This window comes from Dreissena polymorpha, chromosome 15 (genome assembly GCF_020536995.1).
Source record: "Dreissena polymorpha isolate Duluth1 chromosome 15, UMN_Dpol_1.0, whole genome shotgun sequence".
Taxonomy (NCBI): Eukaryota; Metazoa; Mollusca; class Bivalvia; order Myida; family Dreissenidae; genus Dreissena; species Dreissena polymorpha.
The window spans coordinates 8062694-8087269 of NC_068369.1; the positions used below are offsets into that span (position 1 = coordinate 8062694).

At 35.2% G+C, this 24576-nt stretch overlaps 2 protein-coding genes across 2 annotated transcripts; both read right to left on the reverse strand.

Annotated features, from left to right (window-relative positions):
• Window positions 1–211: 211 nt before the first annotated feature.
• Window positions 212–10258, reverse strand: LOC127860284 (uncharacterized). Its single transcript, XM_052398277.1, has 4 exons — window positions 10023–10258; window positions 8806–8969; window positions 6626–6718; window positions 212–1941 (listed from the first exon to the last, which is right to left on the reverse strand). The coding sequence occupies exons 1-4, from the start codon at window positions 10033–10035 to the stop codon at window positions 1696–1698; spliced, it is 516 nt and encodes a 171-aa protein (XP_052254237.1). The 5' UTR covers window positions 10036–10258; the 3' UTR covers window positions 212–1695.
• A 4382-nt stretch (window positions 10259–14640) lies between these two features.
• LOC127860823 (uncharacterized) lies at window positions 14641–15123 on the reverse strand. Its single transcript, XM_052399115.1, has one exon. It carries the CDS (start codon window positions 15121–15123, stop codon window positions 14641–14643), a length of 483 nt encoding a protein of 160 aa, XP_052255075.1.
• Window positions 15124–24576: the final 9453 nt, after the last annotated feature.

Below are 24576 nucleotides of genomic sequence, written 5' to 3' on the forward strand. Positions count from 1 at the left end.
ATGTCGCCGTTCACTTCAAAGTGAATCTTATCTCATTTCTGTTCTTATTTATTAAGTGTCTTAAGAATAAGCCTTGATTTAATATAAATATAACGAAATTGAATTGTTCTAACCTCTCCAAGAGCGAGGTGAATTTATATCATAAAGTACAAATACCATGTCAAATTTTAACTGAAGATATTTTTTTATGTACACAGTACACAATACTATATAAGTAACATAAACTTTTATTACAACATTTAAAATTAAGTAACACAGATACAACAACAGAACAACCAGTACAATGACATCAAGTTTTATAAAACTGGACGGGATTCGTACATGAGCTTTACTAGCACATTGTTGCAATACAACTTGATTGTCTCGGGGTCAACTTAAATACCTTAACAAATATTATTAAAACATACATTGTATTTTACAGAGCAATACTGAAACACAAAATACACTAAATGGTCCCAAAATGTTAATATAAAAGTGTAGACATTACATATCTTATGTTTAGAGTATAACATCAGTGGGAAATAATTTGTTGAATGTTTAAACAAACTGTTATATAATGTTACTGCTATAGTAAATAAAACTAGTTTCAGTATGAATATCTATTTTGTTTATTGAAACTTCCTGAACAGACTGCGAGTAACCCGACGGCTGTTCTGGTTTTATGCTGTATGCAGCCATGTTCACTTTGCTTCTGAATGGGAAAGGGTTAAAATCTTGTAAAATACAGCAAACAATCCATATAATGAGATTAAAAATGTAGTTGTCAATATATGTCATATCGATATGGCATGGTAGCGCTACTACGGGATGCCGACAAGACAACGCATCAGAACGAAGAATAAAGCACTGATAGAACAAGCATAAATTTTGCGTCGGTATGATGGCATAATGAAAGAATGCCTCAACAATCGACAAGACCTGTTTCCGTAAAAGAGATTTCAAGACAATTAATCTCTCATTCGGCCCCAATACTTGAAATATTGACTTCTAAAATATTTAGCAAACTAAACAGTCCAAATTGATGCAATGTAAAACGTCTCATTTTGGGTTAACTTCCACTCGAAGGATCAACGATTGAACAAACAGACAAACAACGGAAAGGCCAATCGCAATATGCCTTCAAGGAGCTGGGTGAATAAAACCAATTGTTATTGGTGTTGTTTTTCCATAGATACCGGTCATCTATTTTCATGCATGATTACATTAATTAAGATGATCACTTATACCTTAAACAAATACTACCAATAAAAATCATCTATATCAATTATAAAATATTACCAGTAGGAATAATATTACAACTGTAACAAAATATTGCAAACATCATAATTCTATTATTAACATAGTTTAAACGTTTATTAAACAAAACTGATTTCATTGGAATGTTAAAAAGCCTTGTCATAGCTGGGGGGAGGGGCAGATGGAGTATACACCGAACCAGAAAATCCATATGAAGGTGGTGGTGGCGGTTGACCTTGGAAACCAAAAGACTGATTGTGTTCCTGTTTTAGTTCTCTTTGAAGGCGAAGTTGCTCTTGTAGAAGTCTGTTTTGTTCTTGCAGATCTTGAATATTTGCATTTGATGTTCCTGGATTATTGAATCCTCCTCCAGTAGTGAACATATCGGGACCGCCTGAGTTTGTTATCACAGTAGCAGTTCCTGCGCCGTTAGGCTGGTGAATCATGATCACATTTCGATTATGTTTCATTTGAACACCAAAATAACTGCCATACGTGCAGATGATACAATATCCAAAAATGCCTACAGCCAACTCCAGTATACAGCCGACTATAATCGCCGCAGCCAGTCCTTTTATCGTGCCTTGATATGGAACATCCTCCTCGAAAATTGATGTCGTAAAGCCAAACCCCCCAATTCCTGACAAGATTATGCCAACAAAGCAACCCATCATTGAACATTGACATAATATACTGACCAGTCATCTGCAAAAAAAAAGCATAATATTTTGGTGAGGTTAAAACAAGAGGATCATAATGGCTCCAGCACTCACCTGAGTTCAAGGTAACCAATTGTCAAACTTCTGACCTGGTGACCTTGTTTTTGACTGATTTTAAATCACAGCCTTGAGTAATAAATGTGACTAAAAATAGTGACTTATAGGGTGGATATAGGGATGCTCTTAGATAAGACATGGTGAAATAGCTTTCGGACACTGGATTCAGATTCAAACTTGTCTTTCATTAGGTCAATATTAAAATTCTGAGTTTCATCAATATTTAACCATAAATGTGGCCTCTAAAGAGGTAATAATGTTTGTTCTAATATTTGACCAAGCTTTTGGATGCATGTGACCCAACTTAAAACTCAGCCTAGATATTGCTGAAAAAAAATTCAAAAAAACTTTCATCAAAATTGAAGGTAACATGTGAACTCTATAATTGCAACGAGTAAATGTAGACATGGCATGATACACAATGCTGGATATAGGGTGACTACAATAGCTCACTATGAGAAGAGCTAAAAACAAGACCACTACATACGGGGTGTCAAGGCGCGGCTGCAGGACCAGTTTTGAATAAATGAAAGCTTGTCAGAATTTATTTATTTATTTTTTTAAAAGGTCACAGTGACCTTGACCTTTGACCTAGTGACCCAAAAATGGGTGTGGCGTGTAGAAGTCATCAAGGTGCATCTACATGTGAAGTTTCAAAGTTGTAGGTGGAAGCACTTTGATTTTAGAGACAAATGTTAAGGTTTTAGCACAATGCGGACAGCAAACTGCGGGCGGCAGACGGCGGACGACAAGCTGGCTATGACAATACCTCGGGTTTTCTCCGAAAACAGCTAATAAGGGTAAGCGTTTAGAAATATTTTTTCTCAGCATTTAAAGAGGTATTACATATGAATTGTTCACTGAGGCATAAAAGTAAAACGCTTTCAGTTTCTTCCTTATTTAATGAACTTAATGAACATAAATATCAACATATTAATCACATAGAGTTGTAAAGAGGCATGTATGCTCTCTTTTTTTTTTATTCAGGACATTGGTACCTAAAAACAAATAATTATACAATACCTAAAAAATACAAATTTAATCACTTGTGCACCTTATCTTCTTCTACTGCATTATCAACATACAACAAGAACTTGCCTTTAATGTACATATTAAAATATTGATATACAGGGCCGTATGCAGGATATTTTGACTGGGGGGGCCCAAGCGGGGAGGGTGCGGGAGGGGCCTCCCCTTCCGAATTTCAAGTTTTTCTTAATTTGGCACTTTTTGAGGTGAATTTTATGCTTTAAAAACTTATTTCCTGATATAAATTTATGGAATATAACATGTAAATCATCAACTTTCTGAAGTCCAGAGCTTTACAGATTGGTGTGAAATTCACACCGATGTTTAAAGCTTTGTATTTCAATAATGTGTGATGTTTGAAGAAGAAGGAAAGCAAACTTTAAAAATCAAACAACTTTATTAACAAATGTATAATAACGTATGACTGACATATAACCATAATATTATTTTCTCTTTGAATTCAAATTTCCTCTAAACTTTCATAATAAATTCGTAATAAATTGTTTATCATCTACTACACATTTTCACTTTCACCTTCATCAACACAGATTAACCATCACAATCGTCTACAACTCCGACATTTGTTTGGAATTTTCTCTATAATATCCGTTTTCCGGAGGTTTTTTAAGCAACGCTTTCAGATATTGAGCAGATTTTTGGTATCCGGAGAGGCGCCCCCTCGGAGAGGTGCTCCCTAATTTTAAGGGGGCAGAGAGGTGCTCTCCAAGCAAATCTGGAGGGGCGGATAAGTGCCCCATGTCAGAATTTAGTAGGCGGATATCTGCCCCCTCACAATAATTTAAATGGCGGATAAGTGCCCCAATTGGGACTTTCGTCTGTTCCAGTTTGCAATCAACCCAGACACTTACCGTAAGAACAATTCGCAATTTATCGCACCACCTGGTGCTCTTCCATGTGCAATGGCGCCAAGACGTATGAGGCGAACAGAACAATTGCGGCAGAGAAGAGGCAAGCCGGAAGGGCCCGTGTTGCAAGCGCAACTGGAGACGTCCCACTCCTCCCCTTTGTACAAGAATATTCCGTGCCAGGATCGGCCTAAGCAGCCATTTGCGCACACACAGACAAAGCCAGTCCCAGACCTAAAGATGACTTGAGTGGTCCTAGTCGAGTCGACGGACGAACGAATGAACAATCCAAATTGTTAACGAAATAATTTAGAAACAAATAAATGTATTTATGTACAATAATTTCTATCGTAGGATTTGATGGATTGTAATAAATATCAATGTTAAATGGATACTTCGTGTGTTTACTTCTATCCTTATCGCAATGTTTGATGAATGAGCAATGTCATTATCAATTAAAGTATGCTACTAATCATTATATTCTTTGTTAACTTCTGTCATCACCTTATTTTCATCCTACTTAATCTATGTATTTTACTTATGTTATTTTGTATTTTGCTTCAGATGAGGGATGAAGTAATATGTGAATCGCGCTCTGAGAAACAAACCTTTATTGGTAAATCACATAACAAGTGACATAATTTTATGAGTCATTAGTAAGTTACCGTTCGCGAACTGTAGATTTCATTTTTGTGCAAAAAAAATAATAATAAAGTATGGACATGCCATGATTACTTGACATTGCACATGTTCACGTTATTTCCGCGCGTTGTTGTAGCAGAAAAGCATCAAATATATGCATTTTCAGTTGAGCCCAATGTAAGGAATTGATAGTTATAGTTTACCGGGACTGAATGAGCATTTTCACATGCTGTATGCCAATGTTCAATTAGTTTCATTTAATTAAAATCATGACCATACCGATTACAAACTTTTTTTAATAGACGCCGCAGACGGCAAATGTTTAGATTCTCAATCAAAACTTGTTCAATACGGCGAGAAATCTCTTCACATTTTGCCGTTCTCATAATAAAATTATTTATCCTATTATTTAACATAGTTGAGTTGTCATAACACTGGTATTAATGGTATGACTTCAATAGAGTGGTCCGATCTGATGAAATGTAATTTGTTTGACCTAGGTTTGACCTAGGTATAAAAGTTTCGGTGGATTAATTGTTAACAATATCGATTGTGATTGGGTTTAACTTGTATTTATCAAAAGGGTTTGTTATAATCTGCCTTAGTTTTACAACAGCATTTCAAAATGGAATAAACGTTTAAGCTATTATAATAATAGCATTACTGCAGGGCGTCCATCTGAACCAAACAATTACGCAGTTTCTGCATGACTTGTACGTTCGGTCAAGTTTCTCGATGGATCAGTTAGAATAAACAGCACATACATGTGTATCATTTAAAAGGATATTAACGAATGGTCGGATATACAACTCCACACACACGAACACACTTACACACGCTGTGATTTAGTATACGAATACTCGTAGGGAAAACAACAACACACACACACAATTTTCCTCGTTTATAAGGCACCACCTGAATAAACAAATCCTGCAGGATCAATCTGCTCAGGGTGTACTTTAAGGGGAAGACAAAATTTAGGGGGCACTTATCCGGGTCATCAATTCTGACAAGAGGACATTACTTCGCCCCCTAATTTTTAGCAGGAGGGATGTTCTCCGCCAAATAAAAAACATTGAGGGGTCATATATCCGCCCAGTGAAAAATCTTTGAGGTGGCACCTCTCCGGGGGGGGGGGGGCGGGGCGCCTATCCTAGAGTCAGAGTTTTGTAGTACATTCAATAGTACCCGAGCCGACAATGACCAATCGAACTATAAGAACCGTTTTCAGGAGGTTTTTTACGCAACTCATTCAAATGTAGAGCTGATGTTTATGCTCCCGGTAGGATGGCATATAGCAGTCGGACCGTCCGTCCGTCCGTCTGTCCATCCGTCCGGCATTTCATTTTCCGACTTTTTTTCAAATAGCGTTAAGATATTGACCCAATATTTGGTGTGTGAGTTCTAGCTACATGACTTACAGATGAAGTGTCAGTTTCGTTCAGGTTCATTTATTTTTTAGAAGTTATGGGCCTTGGACAAACACGATTATCAACATCACCGCCTTATTGCTTCCAACATTATTTGTTTTTCACAAATTATTAACGTCAGCAATGTCCAGACCTACGAACTCCTGTGTCAGTTGTTTCCATTCGCTGCTTCTCTTTCCTTGGTCAATCAAAAGACCTGTTTAATCAAGCATTCAAGATCCCAAGGGGTAATTGACTGATCGGGGATGTGGGTACCAGGAGATAAGAAAACATTGCCTAAGGGCTTATCTCCAACGGCGAGTAAATTAGCGCTAATCCTTTTGTTTAACAGGGACAAGAAAACACGTCTGCTCTTTTGTATTGAGTGAAAGTGTACTGTGTTTCAGGAGAGAAAAATTTGCAGTAGGCCCATTATTTAAAAAAAACATAACTCAACAGCCAGCTGGGAGGGCCCGGGCCCCTGGGCCCACCCCCTGGGTACGGGCCTGGATATAAATACATATTGATAGTGGGAGAAATATGCTGCGTCATGCGAAAGTTTGTTTAATACAAAATTCCGCAGGTATAGCCCATGATCAAACTGGGCGGATGCACATGACCCATTTTCGCATGATGCTGCTCAAATCATCACAAAGCGAATTCTTACCACGCAAGCAAGTTCTTTCTTCTTAATCTCATCTTCCTGACTTTTGGGTCCTTTTACAACAATACACGTGCACAGCAGAGCTTGTAGGAGACCCTGCAATTAATAAAAATGTACACATTTGCAATTGACACATCAACAGAAGTATTCTTAATAGGCTTTTGATTTGACCCAGTGATTATGTCTACAACCACACTTGACAAAGAATCAAACTTGACCAATTGAGTCATACGTTTGGCTTATTGTGTGGTTAGAAAGTGTTACTAAGATTTGCCTACCTTAGTTTACCATACTTGACCAAGATTAAAACTTGTTCTAACTATTGTCCATAGTGATGATCGATTGGTCACTGTCAGCGCAGGTACTACTTACATGTACCCTGGATACTTTTAAGTATAGTTACATGTACCCCAGGTACAGTAAATATACTTAAACGTACCAGCTCAATGTTAGACTGTACCCGAGTTGTATTCCCGCCAAAATCTGATGTCGTAAAACGCTCTACCGATTCCGTAAAACAATATTGTTTATCTTAAACAAACGTCTCTTTTAAAAAAACTGCATCAACATGATTTTTGAGTATCATGAATTTCGATAATATAGAGGCCATTTAACAGACAATTGACATGTCTATGAACAAAATCAATTTTTTTTAAATAGCGGACAACGAACGATTTAGCGTTAAAATTCCCGGGTACGTTTTAGTATATTTTCTGTACCCGGGGTACATGTAAGTATACTTACATGTAAGAGTACCCGGGGTACATGTAAGTAGTACCTGAGCCAACAATGACCAATCGAGCCATACTAACATTCTGAAAGTTTCAACATTGAATTGTCAGGTATTGTCTTTGCAATTGGTCACTAGCATGTGTGTTTTTTTTAAGAACAATCTTTCATGAGTTTCATTATTCCTGTATATCAGTCTTCATGACCAATTGCCCAAACAATAGGCAACAACACATACACAACATAAAACAAAAACATAATTAAAGGGGCATTTTCATAGATTTTAGCATGTATTTAAGTTTGTCATTATATGCTTTATATTGATAAATGTAAACATTGGATCTAAAAAGATCCAGTACAAAAACAAGAAAAAAATTCAAGAAAGAAAAAAAGGAACTCTTAATTGGGCTCTAACCACCAACCCCTGGAGTAAAAGTCTATCGCTTAGACCACTCGGCCATCCGTGCTCATACAATGAAGGATGTTTTTTATACTTTATATAAGCAATCCTCGTAGTATCACAAAATATAACGACAACAACAGAAATATCCAAAATATTCAATCATTTTGCATTACAATGCTTTATAATTTTCAGGTTTTTAAATCGTCAAAAGGTGCATATTATGGATATTTTAGAGCATGGTAAATGCTCAATATTACTGTTTCCTCATAAATATCACAACTACAATGAAAATTTGCAAATCTGAAACATTTTTTTTTTAATTTTGTCAATTTACCAAAACTCCAAAAGGCATTGGAAAAACAAAGTGGAAAGCCTTAAATTTGAATTGGTTGAATAGCACACCGAACCTCGCGCTAAGAGCAGTATAAATCACTAACACACATGTGTATACAAAAGTTAACCTCACATTAGCATTGTTAAAAGCGCTAAAAGAGAATTTAAATTTGACTTTATTGCAATTTCATTACTCAATGGTTGCAAATTTTTAATATGCACAAGAATAACAGAATAACAACTTTCCGAGTCAAAAATGTAACATCTAAAGCAGTAAAAATGTTCTTCTAAAATCAAACCTTGTGTTCCAGGCTTTGACAACATTTAGCCTATACAAGGCCTACATATCGAAAAGATAAATATTCTTGCCAAAATTTATCAAGATTGTGCAAGTCCATGTGACCCCTATGTGGCTGTATGTTGATGAGGCACATTACCAGGCCCCAAAATAGGCTGATCACCATAGCTCAACATAAAGCACTTTTACTCAAATAAAAAGAGTTGTGCAGGCCTTCTTTTAATGGTGTTAACATATTTACTTTTCAATTTAATAACAAGAAAAAGTGTACTTAGTTTACCCCAAAAACTCATTACATTTTATGCTTAACATCCAACCCATAGACCAACAAAACCAACAAAGTGACTCCAATATTTTCCCTCTTTTTAGGATGGGGCTGGGGGTAAAATTACAAGTAAAAACTATCATACAAGATCGTACCAGAAATCCCCCAGTAAATCCGCCAATGAAGTAAGGAAGGCCAAACTCATTGCCTGGGTACTTTATGGCCGAAATATAGCCAATTATAAGCAAGCCAACTGATAGCAGCCCTAAGAGGCCTGCAACAATCTTGTATCTCTCAATGGCAGCTTTACGAGCATCCCCTGAAACAAGAGGAACATTTTTTTTTATGAGGATTTCAATTTAATTTGCTCAAAACCTTATGTGGAAACTACTGTTTCCAATTGTGAAATATTTACTCAAAGTAACTTAACAATGTGCTTAATAAAACATATAATAATAAACATGCATCAAAATATTCAATGGTATGCCTTAACAATTACTTGATTAAGGCAAAGGTTTTTATAGTGTTTTTACTTTAAAACTTTTTCCTTAAAACATATTTTATTTCAGAGTGCAAGTACCCACTTCGGTCTTATTCATGGTTTAATAAAAAGAATCATTAAATTGTATTACCGTACACCGGTTAGTTTAATTACTTAAAATGGAATTGCGTTTATTAAAAAAATCAAAGTATATGTCTTTGTCATACTACTTGATTATACTGATTTAATTTGAATAGTGAAATTGCCTTGTTAACAGATTTTGGAATTGTTGAATGATTTTATTAAATATGTTTACTAACAAATCTATAATGATTTGAAATGTCTTATCTTTTTGTAATAGCAAGAAATAAACTTGATTAAAAAATATTGTCTTCCTGAGGTTCAAACCAGGGACCTCTTTAAGCAAAAACAAAAGTTTTAGCTCTACCACTGATCCATGCAAGTTTTAATGTGAAATATTAACGCTCTGTCAGACTCAGGACTCAACTAATTTTCCAAATTGTGAAGAATTATAAACGCTTAATTATTTTACCCATGGAATATGATGAAATTCAATTATGACTTATGAACAAATATGTTTAACTTTTTTTCAGTCAGGAATGTTATTTTACGAGTTCAAACATAATTTGTACATGCTTTTATGACAATTATTTTGAAAATCGTCACTTTATAAAACTGTGAACAGTGGTAAAAATCATTTTCACATTAAATCGACCCTTCAATGTAAACATTTTTTTTTCAATTTAACAGTTTGATTACAAGGTCAGAATTATATTGATTTTCACCACCTAAAGACTTTAAAATAAGCTTAAAACACGAATGTTATTTTGCATAAAAAATAATTGTAGTCATTCTTCGACGCAATCTTACCATCTGTTGTCATTTTGTTCTATGATTACCAAGTATGATACTTATGTTTTATGTGTTATTGTTAAACTAAAGCGAGTAAGGGTAGTTTTCAGCAAAAACGATTTATTTCACAATTGCAAAATATCTCAATAATGTCCGTGTTTTGTTTAATATGATAAGAATATCTGAGAAATCCTTTATTTCACATTTCTCAATTTTGTCAATAATATTGCGAAATGTTCATTTGTTTGTTTACTCCGTCGTGAAGTGCAGTGGGGTGAAGTCTTTTGTAGTAGGCTACACATAACAGAGAACTTTGCGTTATTTTCTCAAGTGAAAATAACGTTGAGTAGATTATTTCATATAATTACCTTATATAGACAGAGCGACGTTAACGATGTTAACAACTGTTGACTAATCTCTGTTATATACAGTAATATGATTATAGGTGCTACCTAATTTACGGGCAAAAGCTTTTTAAGTTTTTTTGATAACTATGTATTTTTAATAAATATATTGACATGATTGTGTTCAAAATATTATAATTGTTGCAATAATTAAGTAATGCATAAAAAAAAATCAATCTTAAAACAAGTTACATGTTCCAAGCTTAAAGATCTAGCATCTTATATTTTTTTTGTTTTCTAGCCACAGGAATTTATAGCTGGTTCGGTGTCTGTGGTATAGTGGATGGGGTGTCTGCTAACTGTCTTAGTCACTGGGAGGTCTCTGTATTGATCTCTTAAGTGGGAGCATTCTTTAGATAACCCTAAAGACATACTATGGCGTACCATTTGGGTTGAAAGTCAAAAAGACCTACAAGTTAAAAAGAGAAATGTACGTCAAAGTACAATAATTGTACGTCGACATAAATATAAAATACACTTCGAAGTATATATTTGTACGTCAAAGTACAATTTGTACTTCGACATACATGTTTGTACTTCGACGTACACATTTTTTGAACAGCCAATCAAAACACTGGTCTCTTGAGCCGCTTTTCCTTCAGATTTATTCATAATAAATGTTTAAAATCTCTTTTTTAATTGAGGACAAAATGAAGAAAAATATCAGAATGGCAAAAAAACAGCACATAGAAGTTTCAAGTATTTAATGCATTGAAATAGATTGTATACAAATTTGAAGAAGATTCAATTGTTACCTTTTAAAATTAAAATTATTCAGCATATTGTGAGTATTTATTGATCATGCGGGGCGGAGTATCACGACCGTCCAGTGCATTACTGTGTAGGAAATTCCCAACGGTAACCAAACAGTTACCAAGCATTAACGGGATAAATAATGTATTATAACCTCTCCGTTGGTCGTATTTTGTGATAACCATAACTTGCATAAGTCAGAGGTTAATTCCGCCACGCCAGGTCAATAAATACGCACAATATCTATGAGTTAGCGGTCGATAGTCGCATAATTTGTTATAAATTATAATAATAATAATGTTTAATAAATACGCACAATATCTATGAGTAAGCGGTCGATAGTCGCATAATTTGGTATAAATAATAATAATACTTATGTTCAATGTCAAATATCTCTAAAAGCAACAGATGTAAGGTGTCTTCTGATTGGCTCACACTCAAGGGTCGGTGAAAACTGTACGTCGAAGTACATTTCTCGTTCTACCTAGTAGGTCTTGTAGACTTTCGACGTCATGGTACGTCATATAGACACTAAGTACTGGTCCTACCCAGGAACCAGTTTGTTTCATCAAATGTCTCAATTCAACTTGACAGCTTGCTAAAGCAGTTGCATTTAGCATACAGTACATGTGATGTGTCAAATCAATTTTTATTGACAAATTTGACAGGATTTTTTTTAATCCAATAAGTTTTAGACTGCCAAATAACACACACTACGTATTGAAAGCCATACCTGGAGCTTTCGTCTCTATACCACTGACTTCATCAGAAGAATGATTTCTACTGTTGGGAAACGTTAACACCACTAATTGTCTTCTTATTTATTATCAATGTATAATTATGTGTAACAGCATAACAACATACTTGTTTCACAATTAAAATATTTAATAAATACAGGTATCTTGCAGGTTTCTAATTTTCTTTCGCAAACAATTGTTGAATAGTTTAAATTGTGTCGCCACTAAAAAACTAGCCATTTTGTAGCAATTCTAAAATCACAGTCTAAACTGCATACACTTAGCTCTACAGTTACAATTTGAATGCAAATATTAGAATGCATCATGTTATATCATCCATATTTTTTTATTTAAACATTCAAATAACACATAATACAGTACATATATAAAAAGATATGTGGTATTGTGTGGATATACAAAACACTTCACATCATTTATTTGCACATAAAATAATAGTTACAAAATAAGTAAAACTCATCAACCTACATTTCAAGAATATTTACGAATATGAAATTACAAAGTGGTGTTATTGTATTACCTTTTACAAAATTAACATTGCTGGTTTTGCACTAGCCATAAAACATTTATCATGGATTAGCAAGTAACAACCAATTTATTAATTACACAATAGAACGGAAATCATATTAATTGCATTATGCATTTACTAAACAAGCTATTTGCTACTGTTTAGAATTACACTATCTTACTAAAAATGATCACTGGTACTTAGTGCTTTTACATACTTGTGGTAAGTTTTGTATTACTAGTTTGACAATAATCGGCAGACACTTGTCGATATACAGACAAAATTTTCATGGAAACTTTTCATATTTTTTCAGCATAATTGCCTTCAAATTGTTAATTTAACAACCCTTTGACATTGATTGCACATCTGATCTTATTATACCATAGCTGATTTTTGTTTATAGATAGACATATATAGACTTTTCAAAGTTCTATAAAAGTTCACACATGTTCCATCCAAGTAAACAAACAGAACCAATAAAGATCACCACAGATAATAACTGTGTGTATAGCTTGGAAATTTTGATAGTTCGGGAATCCCTCCTTTGTTGATTTCTGTAAACCAAAACTATCAGTTTTGCTGGATATAATGGCTTGTATAATGCTAAGCTCTTGCCTTGGCAGAACAGCTTCTAAAAACGGAAAACCAACAAATATCTTAAAATTTGATCAATAATGCAGACAATTTAAAAATGTCTTGTTTTTTGTTGATTTCGAATCTGGAAGATTTTTTACGTAAGATTGTGGTACGAAAATTCCAACGGTATCGGATTTTGTGGTTTTAGGCCTAAACTATTAATAGTGATATGTAACCTTTTGGGATATCGGTAAAGTGCGAGCAGACGAGGTGAAAATACTTTAAAAATTAAAGCTAAAAGACTAAAAAGTTAGATCTGAATATCTTAAAAATTTGTGAATAAATGTGTTTCTGGTGGGTAACAACGACAACTTACCAGAATATTGTTCATGATCAAACGTAAAACTTCTTTCTAAGAGCGAATGGAAAATGCGTCACAAATTCTGATACATAAACAGTAGGGTGTCGTTATTGAAATACCGCGAGAATACTTGAAGAATAGAGATGCCAACTATAGTGTTTAAAACAAATAATTTTTTAACAAGCGTTTGTGATTTGTCAGGATAATAATAACAATAAGATATCGAAAAGATCAAAGCAAATAAATTCGACAGAAATCGGAGATTCGGCAATATATTAAAGACGGGTTATGTTCCCCTAAATTGTGTTCGGTGAAGACTGTTACTATATGTAGTGAACCCGTCTTCGGCTTATACCCACTGAAGAAGAGCATTCAGGGGAGATAATTGAGTAATGACCTAATTCTGAAACGGTTGTGAAGAAAAACAAATAATGCGAGAATATTTAGTGCGATTCGCTACACAATTATGATGTCATTGATACAACTTTTTCTGAGGTATGTATTTACATGTGATTTAGCATATGTCAAAGTGTTTTTTATTTGTTCAAGTTCATAAATAGCATCGCGAAAATATATGTCGCGTGGCAAATTTTTTTGAGACGTATCCATATGTGTAATTCTTATGTAATTTTATGTCTAAATTCCCATATGTATGAACAGTCAACGCCCGCTTCGCGGGCTTTTGCCCGTATTAGAATAGTTACAAGACTTACATTATGTTTTATGTGTTTGAAACATCCGAAAATTCAAGGTCGTATCACAGCTGAATATTTAACTGTAGATTTGTAGTAAAAAGCTTAATAGACAGGTACTTTAGACGTAAAGGGGCAAACTCAAGTATAAATATGTGTGTGTGTGTGTGTGTGTGTGTGTGTGTGTGTGTGTGTGTGTGTGTGTGTGTGTGTGTGTGTGTGTGTGTGTGTGTGTGTGTGTGTGTGTGTGTGTGTGTGTGTGCGTGCGTGCGTGCGTGCGTGCGTGCGTGCGTGCGTGCGTGCGTGCGTGCGTGATAGTGAAATTTTGTTGTTAAAAAAGTTAATTTTTCGTTATAATATGATTATTTATCATTCAAAACGATGTTTTCACTAATTTATATCATAGCCACACGCTAACCACCTGTGATATTTACATGAACAAAAATGACCCTGTGACAAAACATTGATAATGTTACGATAAAACACATCACACATATAATGCTATTATGACAAATAATTTAATGACATATACAACACATTAAACCGGAAAATATCATTTAAACAATATGTTCCAATATATGAATAATTTATATTTTATATTTTCGCGTGAATGTTTGTTCTTCGTATAGGAACCCTTCCTCTTCGAAGGCCGTACACTCGCTCCTTTCAGCAACCAAGGTCCTCCTCATCCTCACGAGCTTCTGGATTTTGTCCTGTACCTCGACCAGTTCCCAATTGACGGTATTCTCGTCTGCTGTATCCATCGTTTCCATTTTCTGTCTTTTATTAATGTTTTCTTTTTCAATTATATTGTTTACGTTTGTCTGAAGTTTTTTTTCTTTTTTCTTCTTTTCTTCCTTCTTCTTTTCTTCCTTCTTCTTTTCCTGAACTTTTTCCTCTTTCATAGATATTTCTTCCTTCCTCTTCTTCTGCTCTTTCATTTCTTCTTTCTTCTTCTTTTTCCTCTCTTCTTCCTTCATTATCGATTCATTTTTCTTTTTCAGCTCATCTTCCTTTAGTTTTTCTTCCTTCTTTTTCTGCTCTTCTTCCTCCTTCTTCTCTTCTTCCATTTATTCTTCTTTTTTTCTTTTCCTCTCTTCTTTCTTCATAATCTCATCATTTTTCTTTTTCAACTCCTCTTGTTCTTTTTTACTTTTTTCTTCCTTCCTCTTCTTCTGCTCTTCTTTCAGTTCTTCTTCCTGCATAATCTCATCATTTTCTTTTTCAACTCTTCTTCTCCCTTCTTTACTTTTTCTTCCTTCTTCTTCCTCTCTTCTTTCATTTCTTCTTCTTTCTTTCTTTTCCTCTCTTCTTCCTACATAACCTCATCATTTTTAGCTCGACTAATATATATGAAATATATATAGTGGAGTCTATTCTACTCACCCCGGCGTCGGCGTTAGCGTTCCCGTTAGCGTTAGCGTTATCATTAGCGTGCAAATGTTTAAGTTTGAGTACCACCCCAAATATTTTCAATGTCCCTTGACAGATTGCTTTCATATTTTGCATACTTCTTTACCAACATGACCCCAACCTAATAACAAGAGCAGACAACTGTATCAAGCATTTTTCAAGAATTATGGCACTTTTTTCACTAAGAATATGCATATTATTGATAAATTATGTTAAAGTTTGCGTGCCACCTCAAATATTAACAATGTCCCTTGACATATTGCTTTCATATTCTACATACTTCTTTACCAAATGACCCCAACCTATAAACAATAGCAGACAACTTTATCAAACATTTTGTGAGAATTATGGCCCTTTTTCACTAAGAATATGCATATTATTGATAAATCTATGTTAAAGTTTGCGTACCACCTTAAATATTTCCAATGTCCCTTGACATATTGCTTTCATTTTTAGCAAATTTCTTTACCACCATGACCCCAATCTATAAACAAGAGCAGACAACTGTATCAAGCATTTTGTAAGAATTATTGCCCTTTTTCCATTTACAATATGCATTAAGTTACATTGGGCCAGAATTTTTTAATAAAATGATTTTCGGACCCGCCGACTCCAATTTTTGACGAAACCAAAAAAATATATATATAAATCTCGATTTTTCGGATGCCAAAAGGTGGCTTTTAAACACGAAACGCTTGCCGGGTTTAAGAAAAGGTAAAATGAGTTATAAATCATCATAATAAACCCAGTTTTAATTACCCACATGAATACGTGAACATCCTTCATCAGGTACATGTGCTGGAATTTACCAAAAGCTACGCCATCATTGTTTGTTCAAGAACGCTATAACGCTTTCAACAGCAACGTCTGCTAATTTCCCAATAATTTTGCAACCGTCAAATGAAATCCTGAATGAAATCACTTTGTTAGTAAATATTTTATTATTTCTTTACAATTTTGTACAAGATACAAGATACAAGATACAAACTTTTATTTCAAGTCGGTTAACAATAAATAACAGTATAACATTAGCTATGTATAGCTATTGACCGACACATATAAATAGTAATATGGTTATGTACAAGGCATAAATAAATAAATAAATTTTCATATTCCTTGTTAAAATATCAAAGGAATATTTAGTTTACTAACAATTATTATACATGATAATAACTTCGCAACTATAAAATAACTAAGCAACTATATAATAACTTAGCAGCTATATAAAAAGATATAAACACATAAAAAAGTAAGCTTGTAATTAAAACATAATTATTTACTTAAAGGATTTACAATAGTTGTGATGAAAGTATATTTACTTAATAATGATTAAGCTTATTTATAAAAAAGCATATATCACAGTGTGCATGAAACATAAGAAACATGCAAGCAACAAGCAGCCAAAATTTTAGCAACTTAAACAAGCAAGCAACAAAAAGCCAAAATTTAAGCACTTACATATTTAATGAAAGTATATTTTACTTATAATGATTTAACTTACATATTTATATTAAAATCAGGTTCGTTGCATGAGTAAAAAGAAAAGCGTATATCACAGTGTGCATGCAACACAAAAGCAAGCAAGCAACAAAATCTAAAAAATGTAGCACTTTAAACGAGCTAGCAACAAAAATCCAAATAAAAAGTTTTTTGTTTTTTTGTTTTTTTTAAGCAACTAACATATATAATAATTATCAGTTTCGTTGCATGAACAAGCTTATATCACAGTATGCATGAAAAACATAGAGCATGCAAGCAACAACAAAAAGCAAACATTTAGCAACTATGTTTGATACATGCAATAGGAGCAGCGGCAGCTCTCACCGTCCCAAGAGCTAACCAAACTGGAGAACTGGTTGAAATGTAATTGGTCCCTGAAATGTTGGGGGAGAGAGTTCCACAGTTTGGCAGCCCCGAAACGGAAAGAGTTGATGCCGTAACTTGATGTTCTTACTTGGGGGATTTCAGCAGTTCTGGTGTATCTAAAAGAATAGGAATTATATTTAAGATTTACAAGGTCATTAAGATAAATTGGAGTTTGATTATTGATTATTTTAAATGTTTCCAAAATAATTGATCTTAGTCTCCTAATTTTTAATGAAGGCAATTTTGACTTATTCAATAAATCGTCATAAGTTGAAACATAATCGTCATAAATAAATCTTAATGCTCTCTCTTGAATTTTTTCCATTTTCTTTGTATTTACTTCCTTTGTAAAAATGATAGTATTAAAATGACTAAACATTTTTATGAAAGCAATAAGAAAAGAACGATTTTAATTTAACAGGTGCTCGAAATGCGAAACCCATTTACGCCTATCCACTTTAAACCTTACAATTGTTTACGCACAAATACTGTCATATTTTAAAGAATAAAATTTTATGTGTTGTTTAATGCAGTTGTAGTGAAGAATTTGTGCATATAATATGTGTTTTTTCGTTATTTTCAATGGGTAAGAAATTGGTACGAAACTTCGGTTTTGTTCCGAAATGGTTCGTACCAAAAGTTCAAAAATCGCAAAATCAACAGTTTTTAAAACGATTTCAAACCATTAATGTCCAAATTAAATAGTCAAGATTATGGGAGTTATTATCGGATAAACGGCTCCAGTATGACATTGAACTATCAATTGTGTTATCCTGGGATAAACTGTCACGCAAATCAATAATTATAACGATCATTAGGGACGCTATTTCTTTAATCAATACCATGACAAAAACATATGTTAACTTGTTTCAACAGGCATTTATGAGCATTTATGTTAACAGTTCCATTAATATAATGTTCTGGGAACGATATAATTTAATTAAGATACCAACTATTTCTGAAATCAAAAGAAGGTCGTTCACTCGATGTACTATATTTCGGATATGTTAGAATTCGGACATATAAAGATAGTGCTATATATGTGTTGATTTGTTGTATATAGTTTGTAAAAATATGTTTTGTGTTATTTCAGACAACAAGAATGGATGGTTTCCGGACGTTTCTCCCCCCCCCCCCATGACGTTTCCTCCCCAGAGACGTCCCCCCCCCCCTCAAGACGTCTGCCACCCAGAATGGATGGTGGCAATTATCCTGGGCCTTTCTGTCAAGAAATATTTGTGAAAAATATTCATTTTATTGAACCTGGAAATCAACCACCACAGCTAACAGAAAACCTTTTCACAATACATGAATATGTTGTTTTAGAATTTGTGAAATTTGATAATAAACAGAAGTTGATGTATATCATGTCCAAATGACCAAATGTAACTGTTTAACAATTTGAAATGAGATGCTTTATTTTCTGATGTTTGATTGCTTTATTCTCTGATGTTTGATTTATTTTTCCTTTCAGATGATGTATATTTGTGTAATTCTAGGTTTTAATAAATAATTATAAAACATTTATGCAGCATACTGTTACATTATTGTTAACTTTATTATATTATGTTGGTTATCTGGTTGATAAAGTGGAAAAAATGTTATTTATATGAAAACAAAGCTTATTAAGACTTATGAATTTTCGAAAAAAATTTGATTGTGTGGTTTCCATGATAATCCAATAAAGTTTTTAAACTGTCAAATAACACACGCTAGTTATTGAAAGCTATACCTGAAGCTTTCGTCCGTGTTCTACGGACTTAATCAGCAGAATGAATGTCTACTGTTGGGAAACGTTAACACCGCTAATTGTCGGGGTGAGCGATGTTAACGTATGGTCCCAAGACGTTAGTGCACTTTTTACCAGTGTGCCAGTAGATAAAGCCTTGTATATTATCCATAATAAATTACTCGGGGACCCGGAGCTGAACACTTGAACCACTATGTCTCCAATTCAGGTCACCAAGCTACTAGGTCTGTGCCTTAATTGCACAAATTTGTGTTTGATGGTAATTTCTACCAACAGATACATGGCGCCGCTATGGGATCTCCGGTTTCGCCGATAGTGTGCAACTTATACATGGAGCATTTTGAGGAACAGGCTCTCCGCACAGCCCCACACCCACCAGGCTGGTGGGTCCGTAACGTTGATGACACCCACACAAAACAGAATGTTGAACATGTCGAGGAGTTCACAGAGCACATTAACTCCATTGACCCCAACATTAAGTTCACGAAGGAAAATAAGAGAGCGGGTCACTAGCTTTCCTTGACACCAATACTATCAGCAAACAAGACGGCAGCTTAAAAATCAATGGCAGAAAACCGACACATACAGACCAATATCTAGATTTCAATTCTCACCATCCGAATGAACACAAACTGTCAGTAGTAAGAACTCTTTTGGCAGAGCTAAATCAATAATAACAGAAGAACAGGATTTGAATAATGAAATGCAGCATGTCAGCCAGGCGTTGAAGAAGTGCCACTATCCGGAATGGGCACTGAAGAAAGGAAGTGAACAGACCAGCAAAGCCAAGTCCGGTACGGAGAACAAAAGAGTATCAGGGCAAGCCAAGTCTAAGGGCAACATTGTCATTCCATATGTTCAAGGTACCTCTGAACAGTTGAAGCGGGCCTTCTTGAAACATAACATCAGCGTATCCTTTAAGCCACATAAAACTCTTAAACAATTACTAGTAATTACTAGTTCAACCTAAGGACAAACCAGACAAGGAAGACATATGCGGACTTATCTACCATATCAAATGTGATGGCCATCCAAAGGACCAGTGTTCAATGGACTATATTGGTGAAACCGAAATAAATTTAAAAGCACGATTCGTGGAACACAGGAGACCGAGTTCAACATCATCTGAGGTCTCAAGACATATACATGACTGTAAACCGGGCCACGCGATCACAATGGAGAATGTTAGGATTCTGGACCGTGAGCCATCTTGGTTCGAGAGAGGAGTCAAGGGGGCTATTTACATCCGTGCACTAAGACCGGCTCTAAACAAGGACGGGAGCCGCTACAAACTCTCGCACACCTGACACCATCCATACGTTAACATCGCTCGCCCCGACAATAAACGGTGTTAACGTTTCCCAACAGTAGACATTCATTCTGCTGATGAAGTCCGTAGTACACGGACGAAAGCTTCAGGTATAGCTTTCAATAAATAGTCTGTGTAATTTGACAGTTTAAAACTTTATTATAAGGCTTATGAAGTAACTTATTGTTATTATGCCCCCCTTCGAAGAAGAGAGGGTATATTGCTTTGCACATGTCGGTCTGTCGGTCGGTAGGTCGGTCGGTCGGTCCGTCCACCAGGTGGTTGTCAGACGATAACTCAAGAACGCTTGGGCCTAGGATCATGAACCTTCATAGGTACATTGATCATGACTTGCAGATGACCCCTATTGATTTTGAGGTCACTAATTCAAAGGTCAAGGTCACGGTGACCCGAATAGTAAAATGATTTTCGGATGATAATTCAAGAACGCATATGCCTATGATCATGAAACTTCATGGGTAGATTGATCATGACTTGCAAATGACCCCTATTGATTTTGAGGTCACTAGGTCGAAGGTCAAGGTCACGGTGACCCGAAATAGTAAAATGATTTTCGGATGATAACTCAAGAACGCATATGCTTAGGATCATGAAACTTTATAGATAGATTGATCATGACTCGCAGATGACCCCTATTGATTTTGAGGTCACAAGGTCAAAGGTCAAGGTCACGGTGACCCGAAATAGTAAAATGATTTTCGGATGATAACTCAAGAACGCTTTTGCCTAAGATCATGACACTTCATAGGTGCATTGATCGTGACTTGCAGATGACCCCTATTGATTTTCAGGTCACTAGGTCATAGGTCAAGGTCACAGTGACAAAAGTTGTATTCACACAATGGCTGCCAGTACAACGGACAGCCCATATGGGGGGCATGCATGTTTTACAAACAGCCCTTGTATTTATTTAAACTTTATTTTTGCAAATGTATGATGTTAAAAGAATACATTTGCTAAAATCTATAGTGCATACAAGACAAGTTTTTTTTTGCAGTTTGTGCCGATATCTTATGATTAACAGGGCGCAACTTTAAGGGTTGCCCTATTGCCATTGGCAAGTAAAAATTGGGGCCGGGTAAGTTATTTTATAATCTAGTTGTCGCCCGGAAAAGTGCAAAAAAAGAGAACAAAGAGCATGTAATTTAGACTTTAATTAGACTTTAATTGCTGTAATCATTTTGTTAAATGTTCACAAATAAAAAAGGTTTTTTTGGTGTATCATTTTGGTTTATTAAAAAATATGAGGTTTACAGTTGATGTGATATTTCATGTTTGGGCAAGTGGCTTTACGTTTAGGGCAAGTAGATTTTCTAAGTACTTGCCCGGCAGGGCAAGTTGGTTTTTCGGTTAATGTTGAGTTAATTTCGGTTAATTAAAAAATCCTTGAATGCATCGGTAATCGGTGCCAAAATTTCACGTTGCGCCATGCATTAGTGAATATATAAAGAAGTAGAGATCAAATTTTTGTTGGTTTTTCGGTTAATGTTGAGTTAATTTCGGTTAATTAAAAAATCCTTGAATGCATCGGTAATCGGTGCCAAAATTTCACGTTGCGCCATGCATTAGTGAATATATAAAGAAGTAGAGATCAAATTTTTGGCCGAGAACACAGGCATATTAAATAAAGAAAATTCTGATGTATTTGACAGTCAGTTTCTTTGTATCTCAGGTGAGTGACTTTGGGCCTTTCAGACCCTCTTGTTATACATGTTGACGGTATTTGGATTGCTTATACAAAGAATAAAATGCCTGCTGTAATGTAACTTAATGTATTGCAGAGTGTGTTTTTGTCCCCTACCGGTGAAGCCGGTAATGTTGAGTTAATTTCGGTTAATTAAAAAATCCTTGAATGCATCGGTAATCGGTGCCAAAATTTCACGTTGCGCCATGCATTAGTGAATATATAAAGAAGTAGAGATCAAATTTTTGGCCGAGAACACAGGCATATTAAATAAAGAAATTCTGATGTATTTGACAGTCAGTTTCTTTGTATCTCAGGTGAGTGACTTTGGGCCTTTCAGACCCTCTTGTTATACATGTTTACGGTATTTGGATTGCTTATACAAAGAATAAAATGCCTGCTGTAATGTAACTTAATGTATTGCAGAGTGTGTTTTTGTCCCCTACCGGTGAAGCCGGAGGGGACTTATGGTTTGCGCTCTGTGCGTCAGTCAGTCAGTCTGTCCGTCATACTTTTCTGGATCCTGCGATAACTTTAAAAGTTCTTAATATTTTTATGCCCCCCTTCGAAGAAGAGGGGGTATATTGTTTTGCACATGTCGGTAGGTCGGTCTGTCAGTCCGTATGTACGTCCTTCCACCAAATGGTTTCCGGATGATAACTCAAGAACGCTGATGCCTAAGATAATGAAACTTCATAGGTACATTGATCATGACTGGCAGATGACCCCTATTGACTTTGAGGTCACTAGGTCAAAGGTCAAGGTCACAGTGACTCGTTCTTGGATGCAGTTTATGCTTCCAAAGGACCACATTTGCAGATTATAATATGTACTGGTGTCGTGGGGTCTATCTACCAGGGATAGCGCTGTCCCAAAATTTCTTTGAGCCAATCAGTTTTTTGTTTTTCGGTGCATGAAAACTGGTTAATTATATATACATGTACTCTCAACTTGTTATGCCCCCTTTCGAAGAAGAGGGGGTATATTGTTTTGCACATGTCGGTCTGTCGGTCGGTCCGTCCACCAGATGGTTTCCGGATGATAACTCAAGAACGCCTAGGCCTAGGATAATGAAACTTCATAGGTGCATTGATCATGAATGGCAGATGACCCCTATTGATTTTCAGGTCACTAGGTCAAAGGTCAAGGTCACAGTGACTCGAAACAGTAAATCGGTTTCCGAATGATAACTCAAGAATGCTTCCGCCAAGGTTCATGAAACTTCATAGGTACATTTAGCATGACTGGCAGAAGACCCCTATTGATTTTCAGGTCACTAGGTCAAAGGTCAAGGTCACAGTGACTCGAAATAGTAAAATGGTTTCCAGATGATAACTCAACAAAACTTACGCCTAGGATCATGAAACTTGATAGGTACATTGATCATGACTGGCAGATGACACCTATTGATTTTAAGGTCAAAAGTCAAGGTCACAGTGACTTGAAACAGTTAAATGGTTTCCGGATGATAGCTCACAAATGCTTACACCTAGGATCATGAAACTTCATAGGTACATTGATCATGACTGGCAGATGACCCCTATTGATTTTTTGGTCAGTAGGTCAAAGGTCAAGGTCACTGATTTGAAACAGTAAAATGGTTTCCGGATGATAACTCAAGAATGCTTAAGCCTAGGATCATGAAACTTCATAGGGACATTGATCATGACTGGCAGATGACCCCTATTGATTTTCAGGTCACTAGGTCAAAGGTCAAGGTCACAGTGACTCGAAATAATAGAATAGTTTCCGGAAGATAACTCAAGAATGCTTACGCCTAGGATCATAAAACTTCATAGGTACATTGATCATGACAGGCAGATGACCCCTATTGATTTTCAGGTCACTATGTCAAAGGTCAAGGTCACAGTGACAGAAAATGTATTCACACAATGGCTGCCACTACAACTGACAGCCCATATGGGGGGCATGCATGTTTTACAAACAGCCCTTGTTTATGTATTAACATACTTCTCAAAGTAATAAAAATATAGTCAATGCCATTATTCATTAATGTAGTGAGGTTCCTTAAATGATTGTCCTTATTAATAAAGTTGGAATTACCGGCGGTTTCAGTTCTCAGATTAAGTGTCAACAACATTTTTTGGGCCAGTGAAACCCCTGAAAAGCGTTTTATTATGCTATTTGTATTTGTCTGGGTATTGATTTTAACTGGACAATAAACTATTAAATGTTTCTTTTAAACCTCAATAGCTTATTTGCTGTTCGTTGAGATAAAGTATTTTTAATGCAAAATATGGATTCCTTGTGGAAAAAAAACCCGTAGAGATGACTAGTTTCAACCAAATGAGACAATTAAAACCAAAAAATATAATGCTCAGCAAAAACATCCCCACGTGAAAAAATTGCAAACTTTTGAACCAGTTAAGATATTTTTAAAATTCAAACTTATTAAAAAAATTTATGATTATGATCATTTTGCACATCAACATGTTTAAAAAAATCACGGTGGTTGCTTA